General features: G+C 37.9%; 1 protein-coding gene across 1 annotated transcript; it reads left to right on the top strand.

Annotated features, from left to right (window-relative positions):
- The first annotated feature begins 8,878 nt into the window (after positions 1–8,878).
- Positions 8,879–11,092, top strand: LOC136973526 (uncharacterized). The gene has a single exon (XM_067268252.1). It carries the CDS (start codon positions 8,879–8,881, stop codon positions 11,090–11,092), a length of 2,214 nt encoding a protein of 737 aa, XP_067124353.1.
- Positions 11,093–11,328: the final 236 nt, after the last annotated feature.

Here is an 11,328-nt window from a genome sequence, read left to right as displayed (position 1 = left end):
GAAACTACTTGGAACAACAGCACGACCGGCAGAACGACTTTTACATTTTTGCCGTCGATTCAGAAGCGTCAACGCTACAACTACATCACTCCAACCTTCTTCCTTACTCAATGCCTAACAGGACACGGGAACATCCCGTCCTACCTTCACAGGATTGGAAAAAGAGACACTCCGAATTGCTCCTGCGACAACTCCTCTGAAGGCGATGTCTTTCACATCCTATTGGACTGTCCGACCTATAGTGCGAACAGACTCGATCTAAGAACCTTCTGTGTGTCACATGGCCATTCGTGGCCGCCCAGCCTGGACTTTTTCTGTGAGAATAAGGAAAGCTACAGCCACTTCACGAACTTTGTGAACTCTTGCAGTGCTTTCCATAATGACTTCACGTCCCACAGCAGACACGAAGACACAGATGACACAGAAGACTAACATCTAGTAATGACCATCGCCTATGTGCACCATGTAAATAAGTGTAAATATTTTCTTTACTTTGTACCCTTTTACTTAATCCCTAATTTTAAAACTTTAATTTTACTGTATTGTTATCTACCATCACTACTTTTATAAGCATTCATATTGTTTTCTTTGTATTATTTATTATTACATTACTCGATATATATTAGTTTGTTGTATGTAATCAATTGCTTCTACATATTTTGTACTATGTATATACTACATGTTTCTAATCAATGTATATTTTCGTATAAGCTACGAATTTTGTAAAGAGCAAACAGCTCCTTTTTATTCTTGTAGTATATATCATTTATTGTATAACTTTTTATTAGTACTCTGTAACACACTGTATTTCCTTTATATTGAACAAATTGTACAGGTCCAAAACGACCATTCATCAATGTATATATTGTAACCAGTTATTCTCTAAATAAATGCGATGCGAGCCACTCATGAGTTCCCCCCCAACCTTTCTTCCTTCACACTTTTCTAGATCTTTCCTCCCATCTTCTTTACCCCTCCTTCTTTCCTTTCGTATAAATGGGCTAAGTCGAAAGACGGCCCTCTAAGCTTTAATCCATGTCTATAGGAAAAAAGCAGTCTCGAAGAAACACAGGCTGCCAACCAATATAACAGATAATTAATAATATATTCAAACAAAACATTCTAGTATTTTGTTGGCCTTTTTCTTACCTATTTTTTTATCCAACTTTTCCCTGTGTTTCTTCAAGCTTAGCAAAAAATAAATACTTCAAGATCCTTACTATAACCCTCATTCTTTTTAAAGTCTACGAGTACATCAGTAGCTGGATCAATATGGTTGACAGAGATTCACCCATACACAGATATGAGGAAGCTGTCCAGGAGGCACGCAGACACGGTGCTGCCGATGTCATAACTTTTTATCCATCCCTCCTCATGACGGTGCCTAGAGGTGGACCTTTTGTCCAAAGAATGCAGGGGCGCACTTATCGGGAGAAGTGTGCAATTCTGGGGCAATTTTTTAATGATGCCTCGGGCAATGCTGCGCCAATGGCGGGCATGCTCTGGCTTCACAGCCGTGAGTTTTTTAATGCTGCTTTAACGGCAATGACTAATGATATTATGGCCCCATTGGACAGAATTTATGAAAATTTTACCCACGGTCAGCCCGGGACCGAAGAATCCCTAAGAATATATAGAAATGCTGTACAACAATTCAGAAACAACTTACATGCAGAACTCAACCATCCTGAGTTCTTCGCCATTGCGGGTAGAACAACCGCTGAACTCAGAGTCGGACAAGCTGTCCTGACCACTCTTGTTCGCATGCTCACTATAATGAGGGAACAGAGAGCCGAAAGACTTGCTGCTGGTGGCAACATTAGAAGACCGAGGCCAACCTATATTGACGACTTTATCAACTGGATACAGGACCCTACTCAGAATTACCTAGGTAGGGTTCCTTTCGACCGTCGCCAAGCAACACACCACCAGCAGACCATTCGTTACCCCAGCGAGGATGACCGGAATTTTAACAATAAAGGCTTTCTGCTCTTGGCCACCGCAATTGCATACCAATCACAAAAAGTTGATCCTAACTTCGTAAATATAGCAGCAGGCATACAAGATCCAATAGTAAGGACTGCAGTTGAAGAGGCTCGGCTTCTTATTGCAGGTCTAGAAGGGCAAGAGCCGAGTCTCTTCCAACAGCAGATCGCAGCTGCTGATATAATTTTTAACTCGTACTATTGGATTCGAAAACTCGGGGTGAATAGCCGAAACGGCTTTAAAGTCGTAAACAAATTTCTATACCAAATAGGCCTAGCTCCTATTGGGACTGAGAAGAGAGCCGAGCTAGTGAGAAGAAGCAGATGCGAAATGATACGTCATTTTACCGAGTTCACCACCATAGCCACAAACATTTACACACCACCCTTCATATGTACCTACTCAAGGTTCGATGACATGGTGCCGGTCTTGGGTAGTGTGTGTGTAACTGATTATGAAGCAACTGTAACTAGACAATCCGCCAGCTGGCGAAATAGTATAAATATGAGATTGGAGGTGGAGGAGACTCTACGTATAGTTACAGACCTTTTCATGGTGGAGGAGATAGCCAACCTCGGAGAAGGGAATAACATCTTTAAAAGTTGCCATCTCCTTCATCAACTGCTGCTTACTAAAAAGTCACCGTACGAATACGCGGCAGGTGTGACAGGTAATGCACTCCAAGTCGAAATTTACGGCCGGGGTCACATAGAGAGGCCAGGGATGCAAAGAAGGGCTCAAGCAGCTCTCCCAGCGCCTGACCAGTTAGAAGGATTGCCAGCTCTTGAGGGAGAAGATGGTCAGGAGGGGGGTGAAGATGTAGATTAGATGCACCCATCTAAGTACAGTCCCTGTTCAAAAAAGGCAGCTACTGTAGACCTCAAGTTTTAACACCTAAATTTAAGTTTAAATTTAGATCATAATTTTAATTCAGTTTTAATTTAAATTTAATTTTAATTTAATTGTGTAATTTTATGAACATTTATTTGAAAACTTGAAATTTTAAAACTTAAAATAATTTAACATTATAAAGTTTTAAAGTTATTTTAAACTGTTTTAAATTGTTCTCCTTTTCTTTCAGTCAAGTTCTGACTTTTAAAATCCTGCCGACAGAAACTTTATTTATTAGAGTAACAAAGACACCGCTCAGCCCAAAGGAAATCCAAAACCGCATCCCAACCAAACCCAAACAGTGTCCCCATTGTCAACAGAACAATCCCCAACAGCACAGAACACCACCACCCAGGCCAGACAAATCCCCAAAACCCACCCGCGAAAAACACCAGACAGCCCCCACAGCAACATCAAATGCAGCCGCAAAGTCCAAACAAACAGCCGCACAAACCCCCCAAGAGCAAACATGAGCCCCGCCTCATCACCTGGGAATCAGACCGGCTCTAATCATATCAAAGTACTTTACATCAAAGCCATTCCACCCAGAATCTGAGCCTGAGAACCCCGCCGTAGACCTCCTTTCACATTATGCTCCTATACATCCAAGTAAAGAGCAATCCTCTCCTGGAAAACGCACACCAACAGAGCACAAACCTCCTCCAAGCGCACAGAAACCCCCGAACAGACAGCAACAGCAAACGAACACAAACAGAGAAGCAAAAGAACACAACAATCAGACAAATCAGCACAAGGCAACAGACACCAAAAAGAACTGACAAGAGAACAAGCAGAGCAGAACAACCAGAACAAACAGAATGGGGTGAGCAAATATAATAAGTAATGAAATGCACCTCAAAACGTCAAAAACAACAATGGAAAAAGAGCACTATAAGGAAATATAAAGTAAAATGGAATTAAATAAATAGAGCAAGATATACAAAAGTAATAATAATAAATAATAAATGATAGTGGTTGTTATAATAATAGTAATAATGATCATAAGCAGAAATAGAAGAAGCAAGAACAGTGGGAAAAACTAAACAAGGCAAAGTAAGTAAAATAAAATAAATAAGATAAAATGAAGTGAGATGGAGGGTGAGGGAGAGTGAGAATATAAAAATACACTAACCATAGCATAATATAGATGAATTAAACTAAATTGAATTAAATTAAAATAAAACAAAGTAGAATGAAACAAAACAGAATAAAACAAAATCAGTAAATAAATAAAACAATATAAGACAAAACAAAATAAAGTAAAACAAAATAAAAATAAAATTAAAAATAAAACAAAATGAAATAAAATAAAATAAAATAACATGATATAAAATAAAACAAATAAATGAAGTGAAACAAAACAAAACGAGATAGAATCAGGAAATAGAATAAAACAGAACAAAATAAAATAAAATAAGACAAATAAAATAAAATAAAGTAAATAGATAAATAAATAAAGCAAAATAAAATAAAATAAAACAGATACAATAAAATAAACAGACAAAAAACAAAATATGTGAAGTAAACAAATACGTAAATATATATATATATATATATATATATGTATATGTAAAACAAAAAAACACAAAAAATAAATAAAATAAATAATAATAAAAATAATAAAATAATAAATAAAATGAATTATAAATGTATTGATATGTGTGTAAGTGTTTATATAAATACAACAATGCAAAACTGTATAAAATGCAGAAATATAAAATGATCATATATAAGAAGAGAAGAGAAGAATGGGAAGAATATACATATATATACAAATAGATGAATAAGCAACTAAACAAGTAAATTAACAAGTAAGTAAAAGGGTGAACAAAACAACTCAATGAAAACAATATACCAAATAAACGAGCTGATAAAATTAATAAAGTTGACAAAACAAAATAAATCAGATTAAAAATAAATAAATAAATAAGTGAATAAGTGAATGAGCAGGTAGAATATAATAAAAGAACAACTGGGTAAACGGATGGAAAGACAGACAACAACGGCATACAAACAAATGGGTAAACAAACAGATAGATACATAAACTACCGAACAGGAAAAGGGTCATTTTTCTCAACAGGGAAACAACTGGGGCACAGAACACGAAGAAACCCCAACGGCACAGGAAAGCAAGAAGCTCCAAACGCGGTCTCAAAACATGTACTTCATTTAGTTATTTACTCAACAAATTGTTAAATCGGTAGGCAGTCAGCTTTTCTGGAGAAGGTTGTGTCAACTTGGGCTCCTGTTCAACTTGAAATTGTCGCGTTATTTCTGGTTTTGGTGTGTTGTGCTACATATTTGGATTCAGGAAGTCAAGTGGAAGCCGTTGATATAAATTTTAACAAAATAGGACCATTTTTTTGGGAGTTATGGAGGTTTAAAAAGTGCGAAATTCGACGCCGATTTTCCGGAAGTCTCCACGGGATCTCTTAGAAGACCTAACTGTAAGTACTGTGACCAAATTTTAGGGTCCTAGGACCAGTATTTTAGGAGTTATTACATATTTTAGAAATCGCTCGATCGGCCCGCATCGGGCTTTAAAATAGACATCCGCAAAAATCGATTGCACCATTCGAGTGAGAAGGGTATTTGCAACGTTCCACCAAAATTTGGCCCACCCAGGACAAATAGTTTTTAAATTACGACGAGTTGAAAATAGAAGAAAATTCCTCACTGAACAGAGATATCCGTTACTATAGCAACGGTCAATGACCTCGCAGTCCTCAACGGTTTTCCAAACGGACTTCAACGGAAATTGTAACGGCCGTTAACGTCTACGTTTGTTGATAAACATCTGAAATGACATCATTGTTTTGCAACAACAGAGTTTCTTTTGGAGTGTAATCGGGAAATTGTTTGATCAACTTGAATAATATCAATTGCTTTTCATTACCTTGAATAGATTTAAGTAGTAATATAAGATAGAAATAAATAATTTTAAGCTATCTTTTCGCTCTGGGTAATTAAGTTTTCGCTTATTTATCCAGAGTAGTTGGAACAAAGTTCATCTTTTCATACTTCCCTTCAGCAGGGTTTTGGATAGGTACACACAAATACACACTGGGGCTTTATCAAGGTTATTGGCTTTCATTTTGGTAATAATGGATCCAACAAATCTAGTACCAAGGGTCAACCTTACCCAACTGGAGGAGGAGACAGACGAAATAAGTCAAACCTCAGTACACACGAATGATAATGACATCGCGGAAGAAACAGGGACAGAAAAGAGACAGGAGGAGACAGAAGACACCCTAATTAAACATGCAAACAAAATGCTTGGTAAAATATTAGACTGATGTCCTGAGCACACCAATAATACTGTAAAGCAAAAACAAAGATTAAAAATAAGAGAATATGCAGCTAAGATGTATGGATACCTTCACGAAATGTTGGCCATAGTAAAGGAGGCTAGAAAGCAAAGGGACAACGGAAACATTTATCAAACACAGCAAGTTAGTCAACAAGGACCTAAACAACCAACATACAGTGAAATCCTCAGAAAAAATATAAAACCAAGCATCACGACAAAAAATATACAAAAATCCCTGGACCAGAAAATAAATCTGGAAAGAACAGGGGGATCACATGCGGTTCTAATATATCCTAGGGACCAGGACGAGGAAGAGGAAAAAGTAGACATGAAAGAGGTGACTGAAAAGCTTAAGCAGAAAATTGAACCACACAAATTAAAAGTACAAATAAAAGCAGTTAAGGAAATAAAACAAAATGGAATATGTATAAGGGTGGGAGACAGGGAACAGAGTATGGCACTAGAGAAGGCAATCAATGGAATTCATGAACTAAAAAATAAAGTCATATGCAAGCGATCAGAAGGAAAAAGACCAAGAGTAATAATACTCAATGTGCCTCAATCAGTTCCGGAAGAAAACGTTACAACGTATATCTTTAAACAAAACAACATATGGGGAGAAATGGAGGAAGATACATTCAACAATGAATGTAAAATAAGTACAGTTCTGACCAAAGGAAAACATGCCGAGAATTGTAGACACATTGTTCTTTCAGTCTCACCAACCATACGCAATATACTGATAAGAGAAAAACACATCTCAATAAGCTGGGCCACTATAAAAGCAGACGACTATGTGCCAATCACAAGGTGCTACCGCTGTTGCGGTATTGGCAATATATCTAAAACATGCGACAAAGAACAACACTGCTCACATTGTGGGAAAAACCACAAATATTCACAATGTGACAGACTCAACGAGCCGCCCTGTTGTGTGAACTGTCATCGAAATAACAAAGAACTACCAAATAATAAAAAGCAGCCAACGAATCATGGGGCACTACACCCCAAATGCCCAATGACAAAAAGATTAAAAGAAATAGCTATAAAAAGGACAGATTATGGAATGTAAAAATACAGAAATAACTACTAAGTCAATAGAATCAACTCAGCAACAGCAAATGCACAACTTAATGATAAACCTATTGCAAATCAACACGCAACGGAGCAAGGCGGCTTGCTCACAGTTGATTCAAACAGCAAACAAAAAGAAGATTGACTTAATTACAATACAGGAGCCATACCATATAAACAATAAAATTGTGCGGTTTGGAAGGTGGAGGGTTATTACAGGGAGTGAAACATCAAGACCTAAAAATGGAATTATTTGTTGTAACTCATATCTTGACATAGCTAAGATCTCGCAACTATGCTCGGACAGGCTTACAACTATTGCGCTACAACTCAACGAACCAATCATCATAATCAGTGCATACTTCCCACCTGACGATGACGATGAGGAATGTGTCAGGGAACTCTCTGAGGTAATTCGCAAAATTCAAGACAAAAAAATAATAATAATGGGTGACTTGAACGGGAAATCACCTGTGTGGTTTCACCCTAAAGAAGACAAGAGAGGTAGGAAAATAAACGAAATGATGGATGAATTCAATATGATATCCACCAACATGACGACGTACCCGACATTCTTCACCCCCTTTGCGGAAGGGTGGACGGATGTCTGCCTGGTTACGAACAACATCGCACACGAAGTCGAAAATTGTGAAACCCTGCTTATCCCAACAGCAAGTGATCATAGGTTTATATTGATGCAGATTTGGCAAAACTACAACACAAATAATACAAGTCAGACTTCCTTCCAAACAAAGCAAACAAATTGGGAACTGTTTAGACAGGAATTTGCCAAGAATTGGCGGAAGTATGAATTCCCTGACATCAATAGTCACGAGGATATGGACAAATATGCGGAATCTTTCACGGAAGCGTTAAGACTAGCAGGAGAAAAAGCCCTCAAATACAAAAGGCTACCACCGAGGAAAACGAAATGGTGGGATGACTCACTAAATCGTAAAAAACGGGAAGTAAACAGACTCAGAAAGAAATATAACAGGGCAAAAGGCACCAACGACGAGGAAGAATATAAAATAAAATACAAAGAAATCTTAAAGCAGTATAAAAAACTCATAAACAAAACTAGAACGAATTCCTGGAGAAAATTCTGTACTGACTCGAACAAAAATGGCCCATGGGACATTCCGTATAGCATGATATTAAATAAGCAAAAAATTGCCTTTCTCCCGGTCATCACTGAATCAAATAACAATCCTGATACAAATATTAATTTAAAAAATAACATCAACCAAATCTTAAATTATCACTTTCCGATGGATGAACAGTACAGCGATACAGTAAGGCAAAAGAACATCAGAGTGAAAATACAAGAACCGTACCACAATACCAATGATAGAATGTTTACCTTTAAGGAGATTGAGAGAGCGATAAAAAGTATGGCCAAAAAGAGGGCACCAGGCATAGACCACATAACTGCAGAGATGCTCAAAGAGGCGTTCAAAGAGGTGCCAATTGCATTCGTACACATAATGAACACAAGTCTCAGCACGGGCTTTTTCCCCAAGGCGTGAAAAATAGCTGATATAAAGCTAATTCCAAAGACGGATAACCCAAAAGGGCCGGAGAATTACAGGCCAATCAGCCTGTTGCCCACAATGGGTAAACTTTTAGACGGGCTCATTATGGACAGAATAAACTGGCATCTGACAAAAACCAAACAAGCAAATCTCAACCAATTTGGGTTTAAAGCGGGTAAATCTACAGTGGAGGCTGCACTACGAGTCAAAAAAAGAATTCAAGAAGCATGGAAAGAAAATAAGCACATCATATTAATAAAAATAGACTTCCATAAAGCGTTCGACAACTTGTGGTGGCCGAGCATATTGAATCGTCTACAGGAAACCAATTGTCCAGAAAATATCTACAATCTCGCAAACGACTATCTAAAGAACAGGAAAATACAATACAATGCTAACACCTTTACAATTACCAGAACTACCAACAGAGGCTGCCCACAGGGTTCGCGAAGCGGCCCTGGGCTATGGAACATAGTGTGCGATGAATTACTGAATTTAATGGACAATAACAAGGACGTAACAACGCAGGCCTTTGCTGATGATCTCCTGCTAATGGTGGCAAACCAAAACGTAGATAAACTGGAAAGAATGACAAACAAACAAATGGAAAAAATTCTCGAATGGAGTAAAGAAAATAAACTGCCGATAAATCATGGAAAAACAACCGGAATGATATGTACTAGAAAAAATAAGCGGAACCGCTTACAACGGCCACCCAGAATATTTATAGGGAATAACAAAATTAAGATTGAACAAGAAATTACCTACCTGGGTATATTGTTTGACGACAAGATGAATTGGCACTCGCATATTCGCAACGTATGCAAAAAAATGGAGCAAAAAGTAAACGCGATCAACTGGATAACAGCAAAGACCTGGGGGATAAATTTTACAAATACAAAATTTATATACGAAGCAGCTGTGGAGCCAGCAATGCTATACGCCGTACAAGTATGGAAAGAAGGACTCAATAATATTCATATGAAGCAGAAACTAACATCAATTCAAAGGAAATTCGCGCTGAAGATTAACAAAGCATATAATACAGCACCTACCAGCGCTCTGCAAATAATGGCTGGCTTACTCCCAATACATTTAAAGGCTAAGTATCTAATATGGAAGTGGCATCTGACAACAACAAAGGAGCAAATAGGTCATCACATACCGGAAGAAGATGATATTTATAAAGAGCTTAATGAAGATAACACAATGGTAAACCTAAAAAAACAAAATTATGGCATAGATCGAAAATTAAAAAAGAACGAGTATTCAACACACCCAGCTGAGGAATTAAAATACAAAATTCATTGGGAGGAAAAGGAGGGAAAAGAAATAAAATCAACCTGGAAAGTCTACACGGACGGCGCTAAGAATGAAAAAGGCACCGGAGCAGGCTTCACCGTAAAAAACTCCAATAATAGAACGATCTATCAAAGTTACTATAAATTAGAGAAGCACTGTACAAACAATCAAGCTGAGCTGTTTGCAATCCTCAAAGCTACCCAGTACATCAGTAATAATAAGGAGAAGTTAAAAGGGACCGGCTTTATAATAACTGACAGTAAGACATCCCTTTATAGCTTGAGTACGATAAGACATCCTACGGTATTAGCAAAGAAAGTAATAGATGAAATCAACAATTTATACCCGAATATAAAAATAAATTTAACGTGGGTTCGTGGCCATAGCGGTAACAAAGGGAACGATACCGCGGATAAGTTGGCCAAACTGGGGGCTAGGACCGATATTAAACCATCCTTTTCCGACATCTCCGAGGTCACTTTTAAAAGTCACCTGTTATCGATAATAGATAACATATGGCAAAAGGAGTGGGAGACAAGTGATACGGGAAGGAATTGCTTTCAGTTTATCCCATCAATAAAAATAAGAAGGCAAGCAAAACACTACAAACCGAATAAGCTCACATCGCAAGTTATACTTGGCCATGGAAATTTCCCGGCATATTTACACAGGTTCAAAATTGGAAAGAATGACAAATGTGATTGCAATAATAAAGACACTGGGGATGCAATACACTTTGCTTTCTATTGTGACAAATATAAAGATCAACGAGCTGAACTAGAGCGCAAATATCTCCAAAAAAACTATAGATGGCCACCAGAGGCAATAAAGATTTTTCAGGACAAGGAAACATGGAAAAAATTCGAAGATTTTATTGAAAAGACAAAAGCATTAAAAGAGAATTTCACCAATAGCGACAGCATTAGCGACAACGAACAAAGCACAGATAGGGATACGTCTGAAGAATCAACAGAAGACGAAGACTCGTAGTGAATCAAAAGGCAACAGTTCACTACCCTGCACTGAGCACAGTTCAGTCTATGTTTGGGGTTTTCTGCTGGCTCTGCGGTGACCCATGATCCACTCCTTTCCGTCTTAAGTGGCATTAAGCCCTGATACCGCCGATGCCCAAAAGCTTTGCACCAGGCTGCGGTATCACCATGGGGCAGGATGAGACATGGGAACCGCGCTGTTGGGTCACATCCACGCATGGTACTCTCCGCGCT

Source organism: Centruroides vittatus, unplaced genomic scaffold, assembly GCF_030686945.1.
Source record: "Centruroides vittatus isolate TY-2023 unplaced genomic scaffold, ASM3068694v2 contig_319, whole genome shotgun sequence".
Taxonomy (NCBI): Eukaryota; Metazoa; Arthropoda; class Arachnida; order Scorpiones; family Buthidae; genus Centruroides; species Centruroides vittatus.
This window is presented reverse-complemented; position numbering and strand designations above follow the sequence as displayed.